This window comes from Mustela lutreola, chromosome 11 (genome assembly GCF_030435805.1).
Source record: "Mustela lutreola isolate mMusLut2 chromosome 11, mMusLut2.pri, whole genome shotgun sequence".
NCBI lineage: Eukaryota > Metazoa > Chordata > Mammalia > Carnivora > Mustelidae > Mustela > Mustela lutreola.
This window is the reverse complement of record NC_081300.1, coordinates 19,632,039-19,648,562: the sequence shown is the minus strand read 5'-3', so window position 1 is coordinate 19,648,562 and position 16,524 is coordinate 19,632,039. Positions and strand designations below refer to the sequence as shown.

Genomic DNA, 16,524 nt, shown 5'->3' with positions numbered 1-16,524 from the left:
CCATGATTATGTAATAATCTATGTAATAAAATTATTCTTAAAAACTTTTTTCTGGGTTCCAGAAATCACTTACTTTCTCTTTTAAAATTATGGCTCTTTTAATATTGTAGAGACCCTCCCTCTACTTCAACAGGGCTTTGTGGTCCATATAACAAGTTCATTCCATCTTTAGTGTGTGGTTGAGCCTGTTAGCACGCAGAAGTCACCTACTGCTCCATAGCTGCCCAGACCCAATGAAGAAGGACAGCAGACATTCCTGTCATCCACAGGCTAATGATGAGTCAACCATCTTAAACAGAGCAAATCTCAGTCCCACTGGGATTTGTGGCCATGCTGACCACAGCTCATGAAGAATGACTATTCCATCTCAAAATATCTCTTTCTTCCCAAGTTGTGGTGCCTTGCTCCCAGAAAGACTGTTTTGTACATCATTCAGCACAGAATTTTTTTCAAATAATGCCCAAGTATGTTTTCCTCAAGTCAAGCTTTTGCTCCACCTTTATACCTTCCTAAAAAAGAAAATTACTCAAACCACAAGTAGACAGGAAATCTGCCGTGTAAGAGGATGAATGACCAGTCATCCTTCTTTATAACGAGACCTCATGACTACAGAAAGGGGCTTTCCATTTGTCAAACCACATTGAAGTGAAATATGCTTTTCTCACCCTTTCAGTTCTGCACTTCTTTCTTTCTTCTTGTTTTTCAAATCTGCCAAAACTGCATTGATAGCTAACCCAACTTCCCCATGTGACCTCTGTCCATTCCTCTCCAAGGTCAAACTGATGCAACACATTTGTAGAAGCTTTGTTATGAAAAGTTACGAAAATGGAAACTCTTGTAAATTTGCTTCTTAGTGAGACATGATAGCAATAGGCTGCGAAGGTGGCTCATCTCAAGTGTGAAATATATTATTGAATAAGCAGGGAGTGTATTATTTAGGCAGAATTATATTTGCAACATTTCAAAGCACATTTCTTCCCTCTCATCAAAAACTTTGCCACATAAGTGATTCACACCACTTTCCCAACTCCCATGAACTCTCTAAAGAAAATGAAAAACTGCAGAGAGCTAAAGGGAATAAACAGTAGGATTATTCTGTCACACATTCTTCTCTCTAAAGCATACAGTTAATGTTCCCATCAGGGACCCGCGGCAAGAGATCCTGAGGCCAAACAAGTTGTCAGGCTGAGCTAGGACCAGGGTAGTGGCGACCAGTGGAGGCTGAGGTTTTAGTAAGACCCTAGAACGTCAGGCTGTGTGATTCTTCTGCATTAACAAAGTTGCTTCTTCCCCTCTGAAAGACTCAACGATGCCACATTCTCCAGGAGGTGAAGCCATCTAGTTATTAATAATCACCCATGAATATCACAGGAGCTAGTCTTTGGAAGACTGTGGTATGTCATGATTAAGAGCCTAGCACGGTTGACTAGATTTGGGAAGGGGTCAATAACTCCTGGTAAGAGCTAACTTGCCCCCCATCTCACTAAGTCATCAGTGGTTTGTCTTATAAAAGTTCACTCTGCTCACTGTTGGAGAGTGTGAGAAGCAAGTTAGTTTTGGCCTAGTTCAACCTTTGTTCAGTCTAATAACTCACAATGAACCAAGTAGCCAAATATCAGTTTCTTGTGACCCCCCCCAAAAAGGAAGAAAAAAAAGTGATTATGGACAAGCCAATGACTATTTCTGTTTGGTTCATGTATTTTCATGCAGTTATGTGACAAATACTCATTGCCTGCTTGCTGCTCAATGATAAGAAAAAAGAGGTCCTGTATTCTTAAACCCTGACCTTGCTTGTTGGCATCAGAATCACCATTTCTATGACTCACCCATTATACTGTCGGTCCCGTTGGCAGGAGGCGTGCAGGAAGAGGAGCTGTAATGGTTTGTGCCACTGCGGTGGAAAGTGGACATCGGAGGAAGACTGGAATTGATGTCTGCTGAGGAGTGTGATGGATAGCTCTGCAGCAAGAAGGGGAAGAAAAAAAAAAGCCACATTCAACCATGAACTATTTAGTGGGTTAGGATTCTAATACTCCTTTTGGAACTCTTCATTTTGCAATGGAGACAGCCCTTCGAATTTCAAAATATCCAAGAATACATCTTGCTTAGATCTGACAGATTTCATTTTTCAAATAAGAAAATACAAAGACACATAGTTGGTTTGGGTTTGCATCAAATGTAGAGGAATACAATGGCCATCACAGACAGTGAGAAATGATCACAATCTCTAAATCTAAAAATTATCGCTTCAAAGTACCTCTGAGGTGTCATCAACATAAAAGACCATCTCTACTATTACTTTTTTGTATGAACTATTGATCAAGTAAGAAAGAGTCCATGATACAATGAATAAAACAGTATTGTGACCCATGGGATGGACACGGGTCAACTTTTGGACTAAATGGCAAAGAGTAGCCAGTCTCAAATCCTCTGCCTGTACAACTGGACCACCTTTCTGAACTCAAGCAAGAACAGAAGGGTACATGGAAAACTTCTAAAAAGTAAAGACGATTAACTATCTCTCTAAAGCATCGTATGTAAAGCCTTAAATCAACAACCATACTGAATTAAATTGGAATGACTCAACTGAGAAAGACTAATGTGAGCTCTTTCTTTATGTGTCTTCTTCATTAGTAATCTACCAGATACCTATGAAAAAAGAACATCTTCATAGAATCATTTGTTTTAATGTTTTGTCTTGAGTTCAATTATTATCCTTGTGGCCCAAAGAAGCTGCTTTTCTTGGGGGTATATCACAGTGCCTGTAAAGTGGCAATCCGTCTGCTTGGGAATGAGCAGATCACCAACAGGGACACAGTTATTTACCAAAACACATCAAGCTAGTTACTTTTCCAAGACAAAAAAGTAACTTAAAAAGTTATTCTCATAGGTATTTGAATGTGTTATAGACATGTAAAGGAAAACTATTTTAGCTGAACTCTATTTTTTCTTATGGGTAATATATTAATCAGCCACGGATATTCAATTAAAAATAGAGATTGAATATGACGCTAAAAGTCAGGGGTGCTTAAAGCCCAGGCACTTATTCGTAGGAGGGAAACGCCAGTGTCTTGATATTTCTCTATTAATTTTGTGAGGTCCATCTTGGGTCCTACCTCTTCTTTTAGTAATCCTTCCTACTTCCAACTCTTGCACAATCTCTTCCGTCTGAATTCCTAATGCACTCACAGTCTGTGCTGTGCCATTTAACACTTAATTATATGCTGCCTTTCCTTGCTTTCTCTTTCAAGTGCATTTCCACCTAGACTGTAAACTCTTTAAGGGGAGGGAAGAGAGCTTACACCTCTGCATCTCACAACTTACGGCTGAGTGCTGAACACATCATTATCTTATATTCTCAATGAACAACTGGTTATCAGTTGGCATTTAATAAATAGTGGATTGAAATACCACTTACTTGAAAGAGATTTAAACAGTCTAGGCAATGAACCTACGTTAGATCTGCCAATGACCTGGTGGATGTCTTTGACAATGTGACCTCTACGCATTAAACCAGTCCAAATGAAAGGTCAACATCAGTGAAAAAGTTGAGATGATACCCTTACATCTTTCCCACTTCCCAAGAAGGCTTTTCAAACTTTTTAATTTCATGGACCTCTGTGCTTCACCAAAAAACTCCTTAGGCCACCTGTTAAACTCATTCCTACTTGCCCCAAGCAGCCCACGAACTTTTCTCCAAACAAGGACAGAACGGGCCCATTGCATGGTACAGCTAACCCAAAACACTGGATAAGCCACGGAGCACCAAACTTAGAACCACTATTTCTGCTTGACAGCTAAACACCGTAACAAAGTCGAGAAAAAGAAACTGAACATAGAAGAAAGAAGGAAACTGAAAGGAAGAAACGGTTTGCACTCATTTCTACACAATGCTATTCTGTGCTGAGTTTCTGAAGAACAGGGAAACTGTATAAATCAGTCCCAGATAGGCAAAAATCAAAACAGAGGAAAGAATTTTGAAAAATATTTAAATGACTATATAATCACAGGGTCGAATGGGAAAAAGATTTCCACGTTGGGGAGGATTTCTAATCACTTTTAACAGGGAGAAAAATGGGCAGTAAGTCAGGATTTAACAGACAGAGGGTTAATACTGAGTTTGGAGAATGATAAGAAAAGTTCTTTCCCATCGATTTTAATAGGGAAACGAACGCAATCTATGTAGTAAATCAGTTATTTTTAGAGACTCACAGAAAATAGGATGCTGAAATGAAAAAAATTAATGAGATTTATTATTTATTTATTATTATAAATTATAATGTATTATGATATATTTATTAATTTATTTCCATATACAAGGAAAAGTATCCTGAAAACTACTATCACTCAGATATAATAAATACACTGCAGAGCCAATCACTGATGTGTGAAGTATGTCTCTTGTAGAGTATTTAGGGACCCACAATGAGAGGTCTCTTTTGCCTCTCTACCTCCGGCTATTGCTACTGTCTGCCTGCTTGTTACATGTAGAAAGAGGAGACTGAGAAAGCATAATGGCTTTACATGCCCACTATTGAAATATTTTTACTTATGATGCCCAATTACAGCATATCTGTAGCCCAACAGACAGAATAAGTATTGAACATGTTTCTATTAGTGATGCTTCGATCAACCCATGGGTTGATAATTCAAAGAGTGGAAAATATAATCATTGGGTGGCACATACTAAGAATAAAGTCATGCTTTGGGCTCAGGCAAATTTTATAACCTTGGCACCATTACTCTTTTATGCCAGGTAACTGTTCGCTGTGGGGCTCTCTACATCTTACAGCATGCCTACCAGCATCCCCGCCTTCTACATGCTAGATTCCAGTGACACCTACAGCTGAAACACCCAAAAATGTCTTCAGACATTCCCAAGTGTTCCCTGAGGGGGTAAAATCCCACCTGGTTGAGAATCACCAGGGTAAGTGTTTATGTTACAAAAACTTCAGAACTCTTTTATATTAAAATTCCAGATTCCTAGGACTATTTCACTCTGTGGGGCAAAGACCATGCCTAAACCATGCCAGACGGAGGTCTCTATCCTATTTCTAAACAAAACTCTGCCAAGTCAATCCAACCTTAAATCTTCTACAGCAACCCATTCCAAAGTTTAACCACAAACTCCATTCTTCCGAGTGATTCTGTATGTGTATCTGTGACATAGTAGCAATTAGCTGTGGGATTGTGTTGTAGAAACTGAAGCTGTAAAGGGGATTTAAAGAATCGAAATTGGTGACTTGACAGTTGCTACTGGAATGTATGGATTTGAAGCTTTACAATTACACATTCTAGCACAACGAAGGCAATAATGTTTCTAAAATGTTGTACCTTCAGAGACAATACTAATTTGGCCAAATTATACCCAAAATGATACAGAGAAAACGCTCTTCTTTTTCTCAAACTATTCTTTTGTTCTTTGTGAGACTGGCCAAAAGCTATAGATGAAAATTGGGAGCAACTACCATTATTTTCAAGTGAAAGGACACTAAGCTCCTACTGCGCACTCCAATTATTCTCAATCAGTGTCAGACTCCTCAAAGGCATTTCAGCGAGAGATTTCCAAATGGTTAATACTGAAATTACAATGATTACTAGATATAATAATCTAACAGTTTCCCTATCAGTGAGAAAATTCATTAGGATACATTACCAGAGACCCCATTCATTTACCACTTTTTAAAAACAAACCCTTAATCTCTAAGATCTGCTAAATAATCATATTAAGAATAAAAACGCCATGCTCGGTGTTGGATAAATGACATTTCAAATGTAGCATCAGCTACAACCTGTTGGGTTATTCCTTCAAAAGGATCTTTCTCCCTGGTTGATAATATTGTATTGGTTTTTAAGGTTTTCAGCAAATTTTTTTCTGAAAGGAATGTAGTTGGTTTCCTTTTTTAAATTACACTTCTTATGCATTCAAGCACACTTTAAAGATACCTCCGCCCATGCAGTGAATTTGATTGGGATAAAATCAAACCACCTACATCAAAATTCTACAGTATGATAAGAAAAGGAAGAAAGAACAAAAATAAATGTCAAATGAACAACTCTTAGAAGGACTGACATTCCATGTTATGTTAGTATACTGCCAAAATCCTTTAGTTGTAATCAAAATTTTCCTTGCTCATAGGACAGATGTAGTTTTGATCATGAGTTCCTTAGAGAAGTGGAAAATGATGATGGGGAAATAAAGATGTTGGCCAAGAAGAAATTCTAGTATAATAATAGTTGATATTTCTCTAAGCTTTCACTCTAATACCTCCAAGTAGGAGGTGGGAAAAGATAAAACGTGCCAGTAAATCATTTGCTATTTACTGAAGATGTGCTGAAATTAGAGATAGGTGGATTTACACAGTCAAACTTGGTAGATGATAGAAAAAGGCCAATTCTATCTCCACTATTTTTGCCTCTTGTGAACAGATAGGCTAACTGACCACGGTGTCTCTATCACCAGGACTCACTAGATAAGTATCTTTCAAGGAGATCAGAGACTGTACCTTCTGGAATATTTATGTTGCCAGAACAGAACACAAGTCACCCTTTCTCTGTCTCTAGTGTTTGAACCAAGGAGGAAAGATCACAGAAGCCCAGAAAGTACTATTTCCTATCGCAGAGCAGAGAAAGACACGTGAACCTGAGTTTTAGGAGAACAAGGGGCAATTTCGAGATGTATAGTGACCCAGCACCACGAAGGACCACTAGATTTATTCAGACTCTTTTTCGTATTTGTAGGATTATAGCTCCATACATTTTTAAAGTTATAGGACAGCACAAGGGGCTTAGTCCCATCTTACCGGCATCTCAAGCCTAATTCAGGGTCTCCTGTAATGCTCAACTCAAGTTCCTAAGTGGATTCTGGGCTGTGGGAGTTTTGAGGCTGGAAAAGCTCAGATGAGCTCCTTCTTCCAAGATAAAGGGACCCGCTAGGATGGATGAGTTTAGGCAATGGGCAGAGTGAGCCCTTCAGGAATACAACAAGATAATGTTCTGCAGTTCGGCAGTTTTCAACTGAGTGAGGCCATGGAACATCTCGTTAGCAGTAACGTGGAATTATAGCTAAACCACTGAAAAGTGGGAATCTGATCTATGATCTACCAGAAAGCTCCTGGTCGCTGTGACTAGTGGCGTGTATGGGAAACAGGAACTCTTTCCTTTGGGTGTGGCACCACGGGTCAAAGCTGTCACTAGGGACAGAAGCCGGTAAGAGGAAGTGGAAATGCATATGGGAGATGCCGGCCACCTACTCTCAGTCTACTGACTGCCACTCTGCCCCCTGCAGTATACGCTTCAAAACTACAGAAAGTAAACAAATAAATGACAAGGATCCATCATAGCTGAAATTGTGCAACTCAAATACAGCATATATTTATGTCCAAAGGAGGCTAACAGTGTCATAAAAGAAAGCACGGAACAAAACACCATGAAGTTCAATGCCAAAGAAAAGCCACAAGGGCTTCCAAAGATGATCTGTTCTGTCTTTGGTCTCAGAAACAAGAGAACTCTAAGAATGATGGGTTATACCGTTTCTACATTCATGACAGAGTCCTGTGTACATGCACGGGAAGGCGGAGAATGGGATTTCGGAAACTAGCTGTGTTATCCCCAGAACCACGTAAATCTGCCTTACCAAGCGTTCGTGCGGATGCAGGCTACAGTAGCTGCTAGACTGTGGAATATGAGAAGAACTGCCCAACATTCCTCCGTAGCCAGGCTGATTCATCCCACTGGAGGAGCTCCAAGGGTCACTGCTGTGATGGCCATCTGTAAAGGACAAAGAAAACCATGACTTTTTGGAGGCATTCAGCCTTGCCCTACAGAATAGGGTTTTTTCATATACTTGAAAATGGCTACCCGTTGTGCATTCATCTTTGTGCTGTTTTGCTGATTACATCAGAAGACAGTCATCCTTTTTCCCCCGAGGGGCTCTATATCGCCAACAAATGTAAATATTTACCATAGGCAGCGTTCTTAGTAAAAATTCAGCTATAAACGGACAGAACACATTTCTATGTAGAATTATGTCAAGTCAGCCAGGTAAACAATACTCAAGAAAACGCTTCTTCTAAAAGTCCCCTGACCTCCTTTTCAATGAAAACGAACAGTTAAATGTTCCTAAATGTTGTGATGAAAATAAAATACTTAACATATTATAGAGTTAACAAGTTTACAAGTTTTTTAAATGCAGATAAAGAGATAAGAATGAAAAAGAACATCTCAGATTTCTTTTAAAGATCAAATTTCCTTTTTATTACGTACATGGTAGAATTAAAGTTGAAATTACATTATGATTTATAGGGAATGTGAGTCTCAGATATATATAGTTCTGAGTTTTCTTTCTTAACATTCGCTTTCTGGTGCATAGTCCTATTGCTACTTTAAGCCTTCAGTAGCCATTGAAAGGGCACACGTATCATAAGGTAGATGTTATACCGGGGACAATTTTAAGAGGTTCTAGATTTTATAAAACTCTATGTTAAAAAGAGGTTTAAAATGATGTGGATATTATATGAAGTACCCTTCAGTATTAAGTTAATCTTTGTTAATACCATATTAAAAACATTTTCATAGATTCTTTTTCTTCTCTGGGTCTATTGGCCTAGAAGTTACTCTAAGGGATCACTGATGTTTGGTTTGGGTTTCTCAAAACAAAGGTGGTTGGTGGGGGTGGGGTGGGTGGGCATCTATGTCATTGCTGAAGTCAAATTTGCCCTTGTTTCAATAGTTCTACCAAAATTATTGAATGCCAGCTGAAAATCCAGATAATCAGCGGGTATTCACAGTACAGCAGGCACTGCCTCCTTGAAAATAAGATTATTTTCACCATCTATGTTACATAATAAAGGCCTTTTGAAAATTTTGGCAATAGGCAAGTTAAATCCAACACTATATACCACAAAGTTGTCCCCCTCCACCCCCCGAGCTTTTAAATCCAGAAGTTAGAATTCCAAAAACTGGAATAGTTTCAGGACAGGGAGGAATGATCAATAGATTTCTTTAAAAAAAAAAAAAAAGTCCTATCTGAGATTCTGACCACTTAAGAGTTTTAATCAGAAGACAGAAATTCAAGTGAAAAATGAGGTCACATGGCAGTAAGTTTAAAATAGGCTCCTGAAAGTCTCCCAGGATCTTTCACCCAAACTGCATGTTCTTTATAAGACCTGAATTCTCAGAGCACCAGGCACCCATTACTGAGGGAAGCCGGTGTGAGGGGATCACGAGGTACTGTTTCCTCATGGGAAAACAGAGGACCTTCTAGAAGATATTATTCATGCACTTAAGATGTAGCTTTCAGGTTGTAGAAGTGTAGATGTCACCTTAACTCCAAAGATGAAGTTAAGGCCCTAACATTTCAAATAGATGGCATTAATGACAAATAAATTGGGAATATATATCATTGAACAAGAGTCTCCTGAAACATTCTGACCACATGGTGCACTATATGGAAATACATTTAGGATTTGTTAACACAGAACACTCTACTCAATGCAGACTTATAAAAATACGTACTTTACATAAATTATGCTTTTCACAGTAAATTAATATTTATCATATCCCATGATCTTGGCATAATGTTGTTTTGAAAGAATAGAATTAGATGTGTGCAAATTAATTGTGCTCATCATAAATGTCAACTCAAAAAAAAAATTTGTTTTGCCTTTTTGGGTATTCATATGCAGAAAAGCACGTTTGTTCCCCATATTCTGCCTGGTCTACTGTGGTTGCAGATCCCTCTGTTTTCTGTCTTCCTCTACCTGACCTCCCATGCAGTGTGCACAGTTGAAGCAAGCACCTTCCTGAAGGCAGGTAGAAGCAATCTATCCTGTCAATATTTTCCGTGAAAATCTGCTGTGAATGGTGAGTCCTTGAATTGACAATCCGAATAAGCACCAGTAGAACAGCTGCTCTGACTGGTCGTCAAAGAGGAGGGGGGGGGGCAAGTGGCCACTGTGCCTTTTGTCACAGCCCAGGATGCCCTCAAGCGACATACCCTGCTGGGTCCCTTTGTGAGTTACACCTAGGACAGGTCACAAAGAAAGATACAGGGCCCTTATGAACATGAGCTCTATTATGCGTGGAACAAATTCTCTCCATTCCTGGGAGACCCATTTAATTCAATTTTATAGGTTTTCCATGGAATTTCACATGTGAACCAGCAACCTGGAAAACTTATACTCTGAAGGGCAAGAAAATCAGTTCCTTTTAATCAGAATGACTTTGAGTATGTCCACTGCAAGATAAATGAGACACCAGGCTGCTCCCCGGTTCCTTGCTGCTCCAAGGGTGCTCCCCCTCCCATGCCATGGCCTTTCCTGGAGCAGCACGAAAAGGAAATCCCAGGGCACGTGGTTAAGGCACTCTCAAAAAAGGTTTTCGCACCCAGGCAAAAGGAGGTAAAAGGTCTGCATACAGGTACAGGAATTCGCGGTAAATTCCATGTCTATATTTCAGAGTATTAACTTGGCAACAAGATCATCCTATTTTGAGAATACACGGCACAGGGTTATCAGGGATGAAGCCCCAGGTGCAGTCTCTGGACAGTCTGTTCTTCCACGCAGCTGGTAGCATTCTAACTATTCAGTCACTTCCGAGCAGCAGAAAGGAACCAGCTACCAGTGGCAAGACTGCAAGCTCAGAGGTACATCCAGGTACATTTCATTAAATAAATTCCATGATTAAAAGAATAAATACACCTCACCTACTGTGAAACTGTCATTTTCTCCATTTGTCTTGGACTAAAGCTGGGTCTTTCACTCTAAATCGATTAGCATGTTTGGGTGGAGATTCCATTGTGTAATGAAATAATATTCTAGACTAGAGATAGGACGCTTCATCTTAAATGAAGTTCTTGTTCTTACTTATAAATTAATAAGTGGCTAAAATTTTTATATGAAGTTATACATAAGGACAATTTGTTCCCAGTTGGCTAAATCCAGGATGCTCAAAATACACACTGAACCAAAACACTTCTAAAAATACACACACGTTTTTCTTGGGGAGAGAAGAGGCAGAAATGATCTGTCATAGAAGACCATCCCCCCAAGAAGTGTCAGTTCTCAGTGAAGTCAACCAGTTTAATCTTAACTCATCATTGCTCAAGGGGCTTTGATTTGAAAAAAAAATAGGTCTTTGTCGAGTTTTAATTAATTGATGAATTTTTAATGAATTCAATTCCTAAGAAGGGCATGACCTTCAATATTCTCCACTTGCCTAATATTCCATTTGTTGAGGATCAGATCAGCAGTCTTTTGTCCCATACACGACCTGAAAAGACCCAGGGAGATTCTGCCCAGTGGATTTCCCCGCAGAAGTGGCAGCGTCTTACCCTGCATGAAGAAGGAGCTAGGGAAAGTGCTGGCTGCTGGTTTCGAGGAAGGGTAGCCCGGCGAGTCCCTATTGTAGTCGGCAGTGCTTGCTGATGGAGCATAAACCTGAGAAAGGACAGACAATTTAGTGTTGCTTGCTGCATTGACCGAAGCACCTCAAGATCCATTACGTGTTAAGAAGCAGGCACAAAATGCTACATTTCCATGTACGTTCCAAATCTGACCAAACCCTACAACAACTACCCCTTTCAGAACACAGAAAAGCAAAAAACAACAACAAAAATGCTGAGTGGATTTGTGTGACTGGAAGACCAGGGGCGGGGGATATTTTCCAGTTGTAGGCAAGAATACTGCAAATTATGTCTAGTTAAATATATTATATAATACCCATAGGCTTGTCCTAGCCAAGCATCTTTTCTTTTTTTTTTTTTTTTTAAAAAAAAAAAACATAGATGGCCTCTGAGGTCATGAAAGGTGCAAACAGAAGGGCACGCATTAAGCCTCTCCCTTTTACTCTACCTTTCAATTAAAATGTTCACATCTGAGAGAAAGAGACAGAGACAGAGAAAACGAATGTGCTATCCAGACCACAGAAAGTGACAAATACATCTTGGAATATTAAATTCCCATAGTGTCAGCTTTTTGCAGAGATGCATGAAATGAAAAGGACCATTAAAAGCCCAGATCTACATAGACCACCAACAATCGGTATGTACACAGGAAGCGGGGGGAGCACCCCTTTATAGTTCTTATTACATTTGTGTGTGCAATAAACTTAAAAAAGTGTGCCAAAATCCTAATTTACGGAACATTCGTTTACTAATACTCATGAGACTTGGGGAACCAGTCCTTTATAAAAATAGCCTGTGTATTTTCTTGTTTATGTTTCCTCTAAAGGAGGCAGCATAGTCGAAAAGCATAAATTCATAAGGTATAGTTTAACTTTAATTGGTTTCCCCCCCCCCTGCCTTTCCTGCTAAATATAATTTTTTCAAATCCCTATTTTCTTTTGCTCCGAAAGTTCCTCTCTCCAGATGGTCGGAGAGACTGAAACACTGTCACCCTCTTGATGAAAATGGATACCTTCCTGCCTCCATTTTGAAGCAGGCAGCGGCTCACAAAATTGGCAGTGAGCCTACAGTGATATTCTCAGGTCACAGTAAAAGAAAGAGAAATTCACCAATAAAAAGGCAACTGCAGAGTTACCAAAAAATACTCCCATTTTTTTTTTTTAACAGAGCACCGAATAAACACCCTCAGAAAAATTATATAATTGCTCTCAGAACACCATGAATCACAAACTAAGCATTAATACAAGGTTTAGGATTTCACAAAGGATAGGTCCACAGAGACAGATGTGGGAAAATATGCATACACATACATACATCAAATAAATGCTACATGTGCCCCACAGTGCCCTTGAAAATTGGGAGGTCCTGGAGACGGAACAAAACAAAAACAAACCAGAAGAATCCAGGCACACGTTAGAAAACAAGGGTTTTCTGCAGTCAAGGAGGGAGACAAGCCCCTATTTCGTGGGCTATATTTCATTTTATCTTGTAATTCTCCTTGAATTTTCAATATATAAATGTCTATTTGCTTCTGTTTCCACAGGGCTTACAAGAAGGAAGACATCTTTTTTAAGCCTCTTTAAGAGACAAAGAATAAACCTTAAGCCAGGAAATCTCCAAACAAATCAATATCCTTAAAGTTTTGTCATGCAAAACCCAGTATTTTCTTGAGAACTATATACAGCTAATAAACAGTTAGTTCGGAAAATACTACTGGATGTATTTAGAGAAGGTCTTGAGAGTAGGCTAAAAACATGAAATAAACATTACTGTCTAGGAAAATGGGAAATTGAAAATTAGAATATCTCATTCGATACAGCTACTCTACCTACCACCATGTACCTATGGTCCAGGCTACTAGCGGGACAGCGATTTGGGACAGCTGGTATTAACACAAGCTAAGTGTACTATGTGTCAGTCCCAAATTTTAGAGATCAGCATATTTACTATAAAGCTGAAAATAAACTCTGACACATATTATGAAATCACTTTATATTTTAAAACAATTTGAGTAAGTTCTTTAGGATAATATGTAGTTTAATTTTAATTATACTCTACGACAATATCTTTTTTTTTTTTTTTAAATTTGAGAGAGAGATCGTGAGAGAGAGCATGAGAGGCGAGAAGGTCAGAGGGAGAAGCAGACTCCCCATGGAGCTGGGAGCCCGATGCGGGACTCGATCCCGGGACTCCAGGACCGTGACCTGAGCCGAAGGTGGTTGCTTAACCAACTGAGCCACCCAGGCGCTCCTCTATGACAATATCTTTAAATATGCCTATGATTGCGTCAATACGATCTAAGGGCACCTAACAAGGTTCACCTTTTTCCCCCAATGTGGGCAGAATTACTTGATATTTCTTCCGGGAGAGAAGGATAAATCTTTGGTAATTCTGCCCACGTACAAGGAGGCTCTTGGACTATGAATTACGATCAAACTCAAAGATCTGAGAGTAAGATCACTCATCCCAAATTCGTAAGCACCACCAGCATAACAAATATCTATGGGTTTACAAAGTTTTTAGGATATATTATACTATATACTTTCTATTTTTCTGGTGTTATGGTCAAATGAACACTTTTTAGATAACAGGAAAGTCTTATTATCAAAAAATAGGCCACGTTTATAGAAAAAAGGCAATTTCTGCATATTTTACAAATTTTCATTATACTGTAAATTTATGGATCAGGTAAAATGTTATTCTCTTTCCATTTAACATAGTCCATCTTTCCCATCACAAAAGTTATTTTTAAGGTGAGCAGCCTACAGAATTATTTATAGAAATGTAATCCATGAACAGAACTATTATACTTTTTTAAAAGGTTTTATTTTTAAGAAATCTCTACATCCAATATGGGACTCAAACTCAAAACCCCGAGATCAAGAGTCATACGCTCTATCGATTGAGCCAGCCAGGCACCCCTATCCTTTTTAAAAATAGAAGGAATTAAAAAATTTATTTGGTTCAGCTCCCCCCTCATTTTAATTATAAGGCATTCAAAAATGGAATGGTGAAAGCCACCATTCAAGATTTGCAATTTGTGGGGCGCCTGGGTGGCTCAGTTGGTTAAGCAACTGGAGTCTGCTTCTTCCTCTGACCTTCTCGCCTCTCATGCTCTCTCTCCTTGTCTCTCTCTCAAATAAATAAAAATAAAAATCTTAAAAAAAAAAATTTGCAATTTGCCTGACATACACAACAAGCAGTTGCTCTTTCTTTAAAGATAGTGGTGGAGCAGTAAGATGATATTTACGAAAACAGACTGATCATAACATTCATCCTTCACTTTATCCTTAATGTTTTCATCTCTAATAACCTGGATGACCAGCAAGCTGCGTTGCTATTTTTCACTTCAGTCAACTCTTTTGCCAATTTCTCCATGAAAAGACTCTAAAGTATGGGTTTCAATAATGTATTTAATCGAGATACTAAATTCAATAAGAAAAGCTCACATCCAATTAGTTTTGATTATTACTATTTTAGGTAACCGGAAAGATGACAAGTATTTGTTAACTAAAATAGTTTTTTATTTAACAGGACAATGATAAACATCCCAGATATCTCCAAATAGTTGGAGTCATTTTAATGACTAATCTTAAAATATCAGGCCAGTGAAAAATGAAAGAAAAGTCCCAAACTCTAGTTCAGTGTACTGAAGTGACCCTACCTCTGAAACATGAGAATAAGTCTAAAGGGAAACAAAGATCTATACTTAGTTTTTCTCTGATAAGGTAGCTTAGATGAAGGTGACTTTTGCATTCTTATTCCTCTCACTAGAGAAACCAAAGAAGGGTGAAATTTTTGTTGCAGAATTGGAAATGAGGAAACTTGGCCAAAGCTCATAGGCTACTGCTCTTTTCATGAACTGCTTGTGGAACAAAAGTTTCATGGGGAGCTAATAGCAAAGTATGGTTTATGCCCAAATTTAGCACCATTATCTTTTCTCTTACATTTCAAAATCATAAATATAGAAATTCCGAGTTTAACCAATCTCTCCAGATAACACCAAAACCCTGAACTGATAAAAAATTAAAAATACATATTTTTTCATTTTATATATTAAATGTTGTAATCTGAGAAGAATTACTCTATTACGTTAGCTGTTCCATCCAATGTTCCTGGTTCTCCTTTGCTTAGTCATCAGAGAAATAATACAATACCTTCTTTTAAATAGAATCTCTGCCTATTAGGCCAGAAGAAAACCAAGCAAATCTGCAAAATGAAAGGAGCAGAATGCATATTCTACCTTTCCCCTTGATGTTCTCATTTTTATCTGTCTTGGCATATCAGTTTCACTTATGAAGATTTCAAAAATAACAATGAGCCAATTGTTTAGAGTCTCTTGTAGAATAGCTTTCCTGCAAGGAGCTCTACACACTCTACTTCTGGTTTTCCTAAGGGTCATACAAGATCGTTATTATGAATAGCATCATTCCTATCTCACAGGGCTGAAGTATAGTAGAGATCAATTGCATTGGTCCAGACCAGCCTGGGTGTGACCGCAAGTTTCACCATTCATCAGTTAGACAACCTTGGACCTGTTCCTTTAACCTGTCTGGCCTCCAGATTCTTACCTGTAAGATGGGAATGGCAGAGCCTGCTATGCATAGTTCTTATGAGAATAAAGGTATGTTGTGTATCAAACTACTAGAAGAGTATGTGGCACGTATTAAGCATGCAAAAAAAAAAAAAAAAAAAGCCAAAACAAAACAAACAAACAAAAACAAAAACAAAAAAAAATCAGACAATAGGGTTAATCTTGTGCTGCTACTGTTTTTATTATCTGAAAAAATGCGACTCAGGAACGTTAACCCACCTTTTCTACATTAACCATTAATCTAGTGGTGAAGGCAGCATTTAAATGGGTCGTCAGAGTCTAGATTCTTTCCATAAAAAGCAATTCCTTGTTCTTAAAAAGCAAAAAAAGAAAGAAGTGGTCTTTTTAAACTATCAACACAAGGCTGTACTTTGACCACGGTTTAGAGAAATATTCTTTTGGGGATTTCATTATCACTTTTTAAGAAAATAAAATGTGATAATTCATGTTCATAGTAAAACCAATCTGTAGTAATGTTACTTGCTTCCTCAAGTGGGGAGCTAAGCTCTGAGGGGACAAAGAGAAG

The 16,524-nt window shown here is 38.4% G+C and overlaps 1 protein-coding gene across 16 annotated transcripts in view; it reads right to left on the bottom strand.

The window, feature by feature from the left end:
- TCF4 (transcription factor 4) overlaps positions 1 to 16,524 on the bottom strand; it is a 352,222-nt gene that overhangs the window by 44,303 nt on the left and 291,395 nt on the right. For all 16 annotated transcript variants that reach the window (XM_059139402.1, XM_059139409.1, XM_059139403.1 and 13 more), the window contains 3 exons: positions 11,333 to 11,438; positions 7,637 to 7,770; positions 1,827 to 1,959 (listed from right to left, as the gene is read on the bottom strand). In XM_059139402.1, coding sequence (XP_058995385.1) covers positions 1,827 to 1,959; positions 7,637 to 7,770; positions 11,333 to 11,438 — 373 coding nt within the window. The remainder of the gene's footprint in view (positions 1 to 1,826; positions 1,960 to 7,636; positions 7,771 to 11,332; positions 11,439 to 16,524) is intronic.